Source organism: Vigna angularis, chromosome 5 (genome assembly GCF_016808095.1).
Source record: "Vigna angularis cultivar LongXiaoDou No.4 chromosome 5, ASM1680809v1, whole genome shotgun sequence".
In the NCBI taxonomy this organism is placed as follows: domain Eukaryota; kingdom Viridiplantae; phylum Streptophyta; class Magnoliopsida; order Fabales; family Fabaceae; genus Vigna; species Vigna angularis.
The window spans coordinates 13,887,274-13,900,452 of NC_068974.1; the positions used below are offsets into that span (position 1 = coordinate 13,887,274).

At 33.3% G+C, this 13,179-nt stretch overlaps 1 protein-coding gene, 1 long non-coding RNA gene and 1 other non-coding gene across 3 annotated transcripts; 1 reads left to right on the forward strand and 2 right to left on the reverse strand.

Moving 5' to 3' along the window:
- Positions 1-1,559: 1,559 nt before the first annotated feature.
- Positions 1,560-5,111, reverse strand: LOC128196774 (uncharacterized). Its single transcript, XR_008249146.1, has 4 exons — positions 3,255-5,111; positions 2,948-3,172; positions 2,656-2,854; positions 1,560-2,201 (listed from the first exon to the last, which is right to left on the reverse strand). It is a non-coding gene; the product is annotated as an uncharacterized LOC128196774 (long non-coding RNA).
- A 2,954-nt stretch (positions 5,112-8,065) lies between these two features.
- Positions 8,066-8,171, reverse strand: LOC128196829 (small nucleolar RNA R71). The gene has a single exon (XR_008249235.1). It is a non-coding gene; the product is annotated as a small nucleolar RNA R71 (small nucleolar RNA).
- A 4,265-nt stretch (positions 8,172-12,436) lies between these two features.
- Positions 12,437-12,902, forward strand: LOC128196648 (EPIDERMAL PATTERNING FACTOR-like protein 1). Its single transcript, XM_052878140.1, has 2 exons — positions 12,437-12,533; positions 12,643-12,902. The coding sequence occupies exons 1-2, from the start codon at positions 12,437-12,439 to the stop codon at positions 12,900-12,902; spliced, it is 357 nt and encodes a 118-aa protein (XP_052734100.1).
- The last annotated feature ends 277 nt before the right edge of the window (positions 12,903-13,179 follow it).

The window sequence follows — 13,179 nt, forward strand, 5'->3', positions numbered from 1 at the left end:
TAGTCCTACTTCTTGACGTGACGGATGAATAAACATTCTTAATAAGGTCAAGGTGATATGTAATGCTTATACCTTATATTGAAGGTGCCCTGACAATATACCATAAAGCTAAAAAATTTGACCTTAATACACCATAAAGTGGTAAGAGTATAGAGTAGTACTACTAGCATATACATAAATTATTATCACGCCTGTGTATTTTATAGGTGTGTCTTATTATTTAAGAGTTTAGTTTTCACATCAGTGCTATTACTGTTATGTAAGAGGAAAACGAAGAGGCAGCTAAAAAAAGGAGTGAAATTAATACAAGAGGAAGGTCCCAAAGAGATGTCATAATCAGTACTCATTACTACTAAGGTTCCTTGTATTTCTTTCTTTTTTTCTCTTAAAAGTATGTGTGTGTATGAGATGGATTTGGAGCCAGGGAGGCTTCATTTTAGTTTCATGATAAAATCAGAAAAATGGGGTTAAGAAATAGTATAGTGGCATATATAACTATGCTTTTGAATTATTTTATCAAACTTGCTTTAGATTTTCTCCAACCCCTAGTGCTCGAGGTTAATATTCATTCCAGTTTTCAGATAAAAAAGATTTTCTAGTTTCAATCAAAGTAGCTATCTTTGATTACTTCATGGTTTCTTTTATCTTAGTTTTTTTCCTGCAAATTCAGCTGCTAAACGAGCACAGAATTTGTATAATAACATTAATGAAAATAAAATCAGTGCAGAGAAATTGGTTTTCCTCCTTCCCCACATTTCGCCTAACCTAGTTACAACTTAAACTTCCAAAAGAATATCAGCCAGTTAAAAGGCACTCCGAATTGGAAACCTAAGACGTGTTGAATGATCAATTCGATGAAAAAAATGTAAATAGAAAAACATGAAAAAACTAAATGATTTGGAATTATAACTATTAAGAAAGTAAAACATGAAAAATGTAACATTATAGATAAAAATTAGATCGTCATAATAATTCAAAATTATAATGATAAGATTAAATAAAATATTCAAAATACATTAATAGTATAGATTAAAGAATTAAAAATTACATAGAAACATATTGTGGTAGCTTTACACTGTCACTGCTATCATAAATTGATACTAGTTTCATGTAAAATATATATATTAAGCTCCACTTTATGACATATCATATAGCTGTTTTGTGTATAAAATGCCTTGACACAATGGTTAGTTGTGTAAAAAATAATTTGAACTAATTTGTAAATAAATTTTTACAAACGCGCATATTAAATAAATTTGTATATATATTAGTAACCCCTCACAGAACTTAAACTCTCCAATTTCCCATTTTATTCACTACTGCTCTCTCCCTCAAAACAAACCGGTACCGCCCTCTTATCACAAGCCCTTCCCTGCATCTATCACACCATCTTCTCTTCTATTTTATTTTTCCTTTTTGAACTTACCAACTATTTCTTCTTCCCTCTCTCGTGAAGCCAACGAATCTTTCCCAATCTGCCAGACGACTACATTTATTAGAATTCAAAGTTGAGACTATTATAGAATTCCTTGCTAAATTTGTTGAAGAGGTTATGCGAATTTTCTTTGTAATAAATGAGTGAATTTAATTTTTGCTTGTGATTTTCAGACCCTCCTATTAAATCCATAAAGACAAACAAAGCCTCCATAAAGTCTGAAGACACACATATACATAACATAACCCTTTTCTGAGGAAGAGAGAAGATAATTCTCTAAATCCAACCAGGGTTTGATGGAGTGCAACAATAAGAATCTATACCTTCATGCTCCTACTTTCATTGAGTGGCTCAAACCATGTACTTCTCCTAACACAATATCTACTTCTTCTTCATCATCTTTTTCTTCTTCTTTTTCCTTCCCCTGGCATGACTTTGTTCATGAAACCATCCAATTCTTGCCCATTTTAACTGAAAAGGCCTCAAAAGATGAATACCATCATCAAAGTTTTGAGGTGAAAGAGGAAAAGCTTGAACAAGTCTCTGTGGCTTTGCACATTGGTTTGCCTGACAGTGCTAAAAGGCATCATGAGGTTGTTGATGATGATGATGAGAAGATGATTTTCCATGTCAAGGAAGAAGAAGCCTCCTCCAAGAGAAGCTTCCATGGCTGCTCCTTTAACCAAGAGAGAAGGTTCTGGATTCCAACTCCAGCACAGATCCTCGTTGAACCGATGCAGTTTTCTTGCTCCATATGCAGCAAAACCTTCATTAGGTATAACAACATGCAGGTTAGTTAAATTGCTTCTCAACTTCTCACATCTTAATTTTGAAACTTGATTTGCCAAGAAAAGTAGAAAAATATTGTTGAAGAAAGCTGCAACTGTGAATTAATCAAAGGAAATTAATTAGAGACAAAAGATCATAATGATGTCTAACTCAGTAAGGTTAACAGATGTTTGTGAAGAAGACAAATGAAGAAACTTCTATAAAGATGAAGTATGAACAGTACAAGTTGAAAGTTTGATCCATTTCAATTTTTTTGATATCTGTGGAAAATTTCTTTGTAGCAGACAACAAATATAAATATAAATGTAACTTTTGAACGGTAAAGATTCAGTAGAGAAATAAAAAGAAACTAATAAAAATTAACAGTTTTCCAAACAATTTTAATTAAGATCAATTAATGAGCATGAATATGAATGTTAATTCAACTCAACTGAACTTAATTTTTGTTGATTTTCAGCTACATATGTGGAGTCATGGATCAGAATTTAGGAAAGAAACACATGCACTGAAAGGAACACAATCAACAACAATGTTAAGGTTGCCATGTTACTGCTGCGCGCACGGTTGCGAGTACAACATCAACAATCCAACGGCGAAGCCTTTGAAAGACTTCAGAACCCTCCAAAGGCACTACAAAAGGAGGCACGGCACAAAGCCTTTTATGTGCAGAAAATGTGGGAAAACATTTGCAGTGAAAGGTGATTGGAGAAGTCATGAGAAGACCTGTGGCAAGTTGTGGTACTGCACTTGTGACTCATACTTCAAGAACCAAAGATCACTTAATAAGGACCATATTAGGTCCTTTGGAAAGGGACACAACCCTCATCCTCCCTTTGAAGCTTTAGAGGATGAGAAGGAATGCATCACTGGCTCTGATGAAGATGAGATCAATGCTCATGCATGATCTGATTAACATTCTACAGCTTTCTTCATTACCAAACAAAAAATCTGCAGACAAATGTGGTGGATGCAGTTATGGTTTTAGAACGTTGAGTAGTGGTAATTGTAGTAGATAGAGTTTGGTCAGTACCCTTGTGTTCAGTAACAAATACAATGCTGAGACATGAAGGCTCAGGGAAAGGTTTGCTACCGAGCACTTGCAGGGTGGTGATGAGCTATAAGTAAATTTGCATGCTTTTGGTTAGTTAATAAGATGGTGCCTTTAAGTGATGAAGTAAATGAGTTTTCTTCGCACAGTCATAGAGACAAAGTGTTATGTCATGTTTACTTTTCTGTAAAATATGGAGGAAATTTATCCGCTTCATTACTCAATGGTAACCCTCACTCTAGGACTTTATAATACCATGTAAAGTCTTGGTTAAATATTTCTTATGAATTTGCTGTTATATTTGGATGACCACTGTGTGCTACACTGCAGAATTTTCTTAGTCTTCTGTATGATGTTTTACTGCAGTTTCAACCTTAAACAATGCTAAATATGAAGCCAGATTGAGACATCTCCGTACAACTTTGAAAATTGATTTTGATCAAGTTGTTTATCCTATTATTTATCGAAAAATGACAGATAAACACAGACATAAAATGACCAATAATTAAAAGAGTGAAAATGATATCAAGAACATAGCTTTTCAATTAAATGAAACCTCATACAATTTTACACCAGTTTTATTACGAGTCATGTTATTTTTATAACAATATCTAAATATTTAGTTTTACTCTATTACTTATCATTATCCCTGTTTAAAATTACTATAATTTTTTTATTTATGTATATTAGATATTCTGTTTGTGATAATTATGCAAATGTAAAGATGTATGTGAAACATGATATAGATGGATGATGTGATGAACCCAACCATTTTCAGAAAAGAAAACATTCAATTATTATACAGAAGGTAACATCGTCCTAATCCATAAAGGTTTTGGACAATGTTTGCACCTTTCTTAGGAGTCTAATTATTAACTGCCCTTCATTTAAGGAACACTAGAAAGTGCTTATCTATAATGCACGATCCTTTTTTACCTTAACATTCCCCTTTATCCTAAATAACTTACGACAATGGAAAAAATAATCACAAAATACTCATGAATTTTAGAGTGCACACCTCCACACTGAAACCCGATCCTAACGCTTTTCAAGACTTTCCAGAAATTTCATACACACCCCTAATACAAATGTCTATCCATTCTCCTACATCCAATTTCACACACTTAAAGCCTCCTAACCAAATGTCCTATCCCTTCACAAACCACCCTACAATGATTTAGATAATTTGGAGACTTTTCCACATGAATAAACCCCTAGGAGCTACTCAAACACCCTCGCCCATGCTTCAACCTAAAAAAAACACCATTAACTCTTCTCTTACAATAATCATAACAAACCTGTCCGTGACCTTCTCTGTATTCTCAAAAAAAAACTCCATCTCCTAAACTAAACCCATCAATCCCTATCGGAAAAGCCTAACCCAACACCAGGTTACTCAATGGCTTTGAACGTCCATAACTCTATAATATTGTGTACTACAACCAGTCCATGATCAAGCATGCTATCCGTAAAAACATGCAACATAATAAATATATCCACAATCCAACCTTAAAGCAATGAATCATCACCCCTACAATTACCCAACACATACACAAATATGTTGGTTATTTACAAGAACCAATTCACAATTTTAGAGAAGTTCAAAATTATTAAGAAGTGGTCATTTTTTAAACTGTGTCACCACTAATTTAAATAAAATAGAAAATAAATTACCAAAAAATATTACAAAAATCATATTAAATAAAATATTGAGATTTTTTTATTTTTTGTTCAAAGTGATATAAAATTTTATTCTACCGTAAGAGTCCATTTTTGAGGCATGATGACTACCAAACATCCACCCCCACACGTAGATAGAGATCAATTACTAACATTTCATATGCCATATACACCTGTCACAAGCTCAACAATCAATTTAATACTTTTATCAACTTGTAACCAAAAATTCTATTATACTACCTAAAAAGAATTTATATAGAGTTATATGTATATAAGCGTGTATATAAAAATAGCCTAAGTCGAACTACAACAAAATATCCAATTCTCATCCATCAATTCATGTCACTGAAAAAAAATATATGTTAGTAGTATTATGAAAAAAATATAAAATAAAAAATTTACAAGTTAGTCTTCACACCAATCGAAAAAAAAAATTGATAACAAGATAGTTGATGCAACTTGTTATATAAGTTAGATCAGAAGTTTAATATATTTGACAATAACAATGACATATATTGTATTTGAAGTAAGATTATTTAAAAGATTCATGGAAGAGCAATGTATTTACAAGGTTTAAAGGAAGTTTATGATACATCAAAGATAGAATTTTTTTATGATCGTAACACTAGTACAGTTTAATGAATAGGCACCGGTTATTTTCAGTCAAACATCGGTTCTCAAACCGAGGCATACGTAGACGGGATAAAAAGTATTCGCCTCGGTTCTCTTTACTCGAAACGGTATCTAGGATTCAATTCGGTTAAATGAACTCAGACAGTATCAGTATCAGTTCTTTTAGTGGTAGATGGTATCCTCATCGTTCCGCTTAGTTAGGACTCTCTTTCGGGGGAGACTCATTGATCTTGCAAGAAGCAGAAATGGTTGGAGACATGAAATTCTTTGAGTCCTTTGAACAAACAGCTGGTGATCGATCCTTCAAAGTTTTCAAAATTTGATCTTTCCCATTTTTTTTTGTCATCCAAGGAGTCTAGAAAAATCTGCAGAACACCAACAAAGCCTCTTCCAGAAAAATTTGAAAAATAAGTAGAGATTGGAAATGGGAAGACCATGGCGACGGGATGTGAGCCTCCATGTGCGAACACTGAATGGGAAGCCCTAAATCAAAATCGCGCCTCCACCTGCAACCACAATCAGACCTGCATCAACCCTAATCGCACACGGCGGCGACATGCTTTAGGGATTCTGGTGACGGTGGCGCGATTAAGGGTTTTTGTCGCAGAGTTGCAGGTTGATAAGTGCAAAAAAGTAGTTAATTTTCATATAGAATTTGAGCACTTATGTTTTGAATTGAGTACATTTGTATCAATTTTCCCCAATCTAAGAAAGATGAAATGTAATCCCATGTTTCATTTGATCCCTAGTTTGTATACATTTCAGGTAAACTAAGAGAGAAGAGCAAATTCTGCAACATTTCGCCCAAGCTAGAATGATTTCGCTTAAGCTAGATTTGTCCAGGAAGCCATTACCTTAAAAGTCATTCTCACTTAAGCGAGAATGATTATCTTCTCCAAGAAGATTCTTCTCGCTTAAGCGAGAATAATTTAGCTTAAGCGAGAATTCAGGCAGTTTATATACTTTCGAAGCTGAAAGAAAAAAGAAGAACGGAGAGCTACAGAGAAAGAAGGACCCAAAGAGTTTTTCTTCCACTTTAGTTGTAGGATCTTCTTCTTCATCTCTTAGAATGCTAATGGCTACTATGAGTGGCTGATCTCTTCTCTTGGGATTGAATGTAATCGATTCGAACTCGGATGTAATCTGGTGATATTTATACATAGCATTTCTATTTTTATTCAACATTGGTATTTTTGTTCTGCTCTTAATGCTTGATTCTACTTGATCAATAGTTTCATGAATGTGGATTTTAGACTTGACTGGAAAGTATTTCTAAAACCCTGATTTGAGCAAGAATACTTGATATTCTGTGATGCTAGGGATAGATTTCAGTTTATCAATTGCTTATAACACTTGAATATAATGCTGGACAGTTTGTTGGATATGTGAGGAATCAATATTCAAGGAATTGATCTTATGAATTTTATATGCGAGGAATCGATATAAATGACTTTTGTGTGTTGCATCAATATTGGTAATTTCAGTTGCTATATGTTGTATTCATCCAGATTGCAGACGAGTGAGATAGATGAATTCAATCCCAACTTCTCATATTAATCTTCGTTAAGTTATTTGTTGTTATTATTTTACTTTCACGCAAGGTAGTTTTATTTATCAACATCAATCGTGAATCAAATTGAACATCCTTGTATATATAGTGTTTGAGATAAAAATTTATCTGTTTAATCGAAACTGTTCCTCGTGGGTTCGACACTCTTACTTAAAAATCATTATACTACAGTTGACTATTGGTACGCTTGCCAAAAGTTTAACAAGTATTTTTGGCGTCGTTGCCGGGGAACGATTTCTTTTGAATTTTAAAAAAAATTATCTCATCCAGCTTTGTGAATATATTTTCTTTTTCTTCTTAATTAGATAGTTTATTTTATTTTCTCATTTGTACTAATCCTTGCTTGAGCTATTTTAATTTATGTTCTTAAGAGGTCAGGTTTCTAAAGATCAATTAGCATTTGACCAAGAGATAGAAAAAACCGCTCGAAGAAGTAGAGGCAAAAACAAGAAGAAGCAAGGAAAAACAAAGGAAAAATCTTCCAATACTTCCATCACACATCAGGAACCAGAAAACATGGCGGAAGGAGGACCAAATCCACCTAGAAGAACACTTGGAGACTATGCTATGCAACAAGGGCCAAGATATTTTTCTAGCATAGTAATACCGCCCACCACCAAAACTTTGGTGGAGATGAAGCCAGCTTTCCTTAGCCTAATCAGTTCTCATCAATTCACTGGAATGGATAATGAAGATCCATACATTCATCTCTCTACATTCTATGAACTGGTAGGAACTATGGGATTTGAAGAAGGAGATCTTGACCATGTATATATGCGTTTGTTTCCTTTTTCTTTGACAGGTAGAGCAAAGGAATGGCTTAAATCACATCCCAACCAGAGTCTGAACAAGTGGAGTGATGTAGAAGATAAATTATGGAACAGATTTTTTCCACCTTCTCGTTACATTAAGGCAAAAGATGAGATTTCTACTTTTAGGCAAGGACAAGATGAACCATTCTGTGAAGCTTGGGAACGATTTAATTCTTTGTTGAGGAGATGCCCCAATCATGGTTTTGAAGATATTGCTCAACTGAATATTTTTTGCAATGGTCTGAGGCCAGACAACAAAATGATATTAGATGCAGCGGCTGGAGGAACAATGATGTCTGTAGATGCAGAACAAGCAACAAGAATCATTGAGGCACTAGCATCTACACACCATCAAGCCCAACATAACAGACAAACAGTTCAACGGAAAGGAATTCTTGATCTCAGCACTACAGATGCAATTTTAGCTCAGAATAAAATTTTGACTCAGCAGATGGAAGCATTAACCAAACAGATGGCTAACTTACCTGAGCAATTAAAAGCAGTACAATCTCCTCCTAGTCAACAACCCATGAGATGTAACTTCTGTGGAGGTGACCATCCCAACGGTCATTGTTCATATCAAAGTAGCCCACAAGAAGGAGAAGTTCAATATGTGAGTAATCAAGGAAGATCAGGGAATTTCTCTAACAACAATAACTTTTCACAGGGGTGGAGAAACAATCAAAGTCAGAATTTTGGATGGAAACAAGATGATGGTCCTTCAAATAGACAACCTCCTTATCAGCATCAACAACAAAATCCTTCTGTGTATGAAAGAACAACCAAATTAGAGGATACTTTAGAAAAATTCATGCAAGCTTCTATGACCAATCAGAAAAATACAGAAGCTTCAATCAGGAATCTTGAAACACAGGTGGGACAGTTGGCTAAACAACTATCAGATCAACAGGTAGGTCATTTTTCAGCCACCCAAACTAATCCCAAGGAGCATTGTAAATCAATTACTACCAGGAGTGGTACAATTGTGGGAAGAGGGATAGGAGACAATCTTGTTGTGGAGGAGGAAGTTTTGGAGGAAAAAGAAAATGAAAAAGAAAAAAAATGAGTGTGAGGAAGAGGAAGAGAAAAATAAAAGTGAGTATATGAATGAAAGAAAAGAAAAAGAAGAAATAAAAAGAAATGAGGAGAAAAAGAGGGAGAAAGTTGAGAAACAGGTGCCGCAGTTGAAGAACCTACCTTACCCTCCAAATCCGTCCAAAAGAGATAAGGAAAGGCAGTTTGCAAGGTTCATGGATATTTTCAAGCGACTACAGATTAATATTCCATTTGTGGAAGCTATGGAGCAGATGCCAACTTATGCAAAATTCATGAAAGAGCTCCTGACAAAGAAAAGAAGATTTTCTGATGAGACAGTGGAGCTTGAAGCAGGCTGCAGTGCTATAATCCAAAAATCATTACCCCAAAAATCCAAGGACCCTGGAAGTTTCACCATTCCAGTCACAATTGGGACATTGGCAGTAGGTAAAGCCTTACTTGATTTGGGTGCTAGTATAAATTTGATGCCTTTGTCCATGCTAAGAAGGATAGGAGATTTGGAAGTAAGGCCTACACGGATGACATTACAATTAGTTGACAGATCCCTAAAATATCCTTATGGTGTGGCAGAGGATGTCTTAGTTAAAGTTGATAAATTCATGTTCCCAGTTGACTTTGTGGTAATGGATATTGAGGAGGATGTTGAAGTTCCTCTGATTTTGGGAAGACCTTTTATGAAGACTGCTAAGGTCATTATTGATGTTGATGATGGCAAACTAAAGGTTAGAGTGCAGGATGATGAAGTCAACTTTAATGTTTTTGAAGCAATCCAGCATCCTAATGATAAACAACAATGTTTCAAAATGGATGTGGTAGATGAAATTTGTCTAGTAGCCAGGAAGCAATTGGCAAAAGCAAGTCCATTGGAGATCTCAAGTTGGTATCAGAGCAGGTTCATCCTGCTCTGGTTTCCGTGTGTTCTTCACTAGCACTGTCACTGCTGGTCGCACCTGTCCGGTGCCGTTCGTCGTTGTCTGCGGCTGTCTCGTCACTATTTGTAGCTGTCAACTGCAATTTCAAGTTTTTCAACTTGGCTGCCATCCTTGTATCAGTCCGCTACCGTCTGTCGCCATCCGCCGTCGTCCGCCGCCACTGTTCCGTCTGGCGACCACTGAATCTGGTTCGCCTCTTCACGCGACAGCCAACCACGCTGGTGGGTTCGCCTGATTCTCCTCCACGCTCCGTCACGCGCCACCTCTTTGCGCGCTGCGAATAGGCACGTGCTGTCCACTACCTTAGGGCAGGCATTGTAGGGTGTTAATACTTTCCCTACACGTAACCAACTCTCGAACCCAGAATCTGGTTTCTCCTAAACCATGCCTTATCCTTTTATGATTTTTCCGTAGTTTTTCAGAATAAACTATGGTGACGATTCCAAATCTCCTTTTCTAAACTCGTTTCTTTTTTGGATCGTCATCCCGTCGCTATTCCAGTTGTGACACTTCTTTATTCCTTGTATTTTTCTAATTATTACTTTTCTTTTATCTATTTTCTTTCGTTATTTTTATTTTGCTTAATTACGCTTTTAATCCTTAAAATTTCTAACAATTCTGGTTTTTTATTCCAAAAAGTTGAAAAGACATTTTTTCATTTTCTCAAAACTGGAAAATAAAAATGTAATTTTAGTTTTTAAATACTAAATAAGGGACTAAAATGAATATTTCGTAATTTGAGGAAGTAACGAAAAGTTGACCGTATATTATAAATAGTTAAAGATTCTTTAAAAGAAACAAATCTCAATTGGTGGGTGAGTTTATCATTAAACCAAATTATGAGTGATAGTCACGAGCTCAACATTCAATTGATGAACCTGGAAGCATGTCATTTTAGTATATATAACATGATTTCATCTCTAACTATATTAATTTATAAAGGTGAACCTAATATTTGCAAAACAAATAAAGTTGAAGGTTTCAATATTGTATAATTTGGAGACCTCTGGCACGTATGTGGTTGATGACATTTTACATGGAGATCCTAACATATTATAAACAAATTTTGAAAATTAAATTATTAAAAAAAAATTTAAAAATATAATTATCGATAAATTTATTAATAAATTTAATAATAAAATAAATTAAATATGTTTTTAGTTCTTTAAATTTTAGTAAAAATTGTAACTATTCTTTTCAAATTTTTAAACTAATTTAATCTTTTATCTTTATAATTAGTGACCAGATATGTAAACATGATGTTGATTGGTGTGAAATCATTGGAAAACGGGTGGAATTGAAGAGGATGTTCATCAACTATAAAACTTGTGAGAGCTCAATTTACACATATAATATTAGTCTTGTGTAACTCCTGGTCCAACTTTTATCGAAGCTGAGGAGTAAAACAAGTGATATATGGTGTCTGTCAGCTTCATGGTGGGATAATGAAGGAAAAGAAGAAAACAGTCTTCGAGCTCGTGAGCTTTTCCCAAAAGAAAGAAGCAGACGAATTAAAAAACAAAATAAAAATCAAAACCAAATCAAATAAAATCTAATACAACTGAAACAAAATAAAATAAAATAAAATCATTTTGTAACAAATAAAAATACAAAAATAAATAAAACTGAAACAGAATAATAAAGTGAAACAATAAAATAAATTACGTTAATGAAAATAAAATAACAATAAAATGAAATGAAATAAAATAAACTAAAATAAAATAAAACCAAATCAAATAAAATCAATTTGAAATAAATAAAATCACATAAAATAAAATAAAATCACAAAAAATAAGATTAAATAAAACAAATTAAGTAACAAAATAAAATAGAATGACATGGAATCAAATCATATCAAAACCAACTTACATGGAACATCAACTAAAAAAATAAATAAAATAAAATAAAATAAAATAAAATAAACATGATAAAAAAAGAAAGAAAAAATCATTTATTATTATTTTAAAATTCATATATTTATCATATATATATATATATATATATTATTATTAGTTATTCTGGACAAAATTGAGAATTGACACTCTCTTTTTAAAATTTTAAACTAATTTAGTCTCTCATTTTTAGAACTGTGCAAATTTAGTATCACTTGGACTAGAGTTTGTAGTTGTAGCTACATCGTGTAAACTTGTAATATTAATGTTTTGTTAAAACACATTTGTAACATTTTCTATTGAAAAAATGTCATTAAATATTTTTAGAAATATATTTATAAATGTAATTATTATCACGTAAACATGATACTAAACATTAGAAGTTATTAAATCTTATTAATTACATAGATTTCGTGACATTTCTTTTAATGTTATTCCATTTAATGTTATTTATTTTGATTTTATAAGGTTACTTTCGATTTGTAATTAAGACTAGGACATTGAGAATTTGGTTATATAAATCCATGGTGGCAGAGTGAATGCAACACAACCTTTGAATTATTTGGACTTGTTAGTGAGGAAGGGAAACATGGATACCACAGTGAAGCAAACTCTTTGTGGCAATGTCTTGTTATTGATATTGTTTTGTACACTGATCTTCAGTAGCGGTGCTGCTTTTATCAAGGGTATGAAGTTCTTTCATATATATATATATATATATATATATATATATATATATAAATTGTAATTTTGACTATAAAATCATTAACCTTTATATAATTATTGTATTAGCAGACAGTGAAATTGGAGAAAATTTGGTGTCATCAACGGATAGGCCTAAGATGCTTATTGGATCAAGTCCACCAACCTGCATTTCCAGGTGTAACAACTGCACACCTTGCAAACCAATTCTTGTACCATTGCCACCTCCTGTTCCACAACAAACCCACTCTACCTTTGAGCAACCTCACACAGCCTTCCAGCGACCCGATGACTTTGGGCCTGAGACTGTGATCTGGAAATGCACTTGTGGCGGCAAGCTGTACAATCCGTAGATTTATTATGTGTATTCATGTTTGACATGGAATTTGACACCATAAAGGTTTATAATAAAAGTATAATTAACAATTATTTTGGTTAAGTTGGATTGATTTATAATCTATTAACAATCATTTTTATTAGTTTTTTAATTACTTTTTATAATTTTTTATTATAATTATTTATCACTTTTAATTAGTATGTAGATTGATAATTTGATGTCTTTTAAATACTAAATAAAGGACTAAAATGAATATTTCGTAATTTGAGTAACTAACAAAAAGTTTAGCCTAA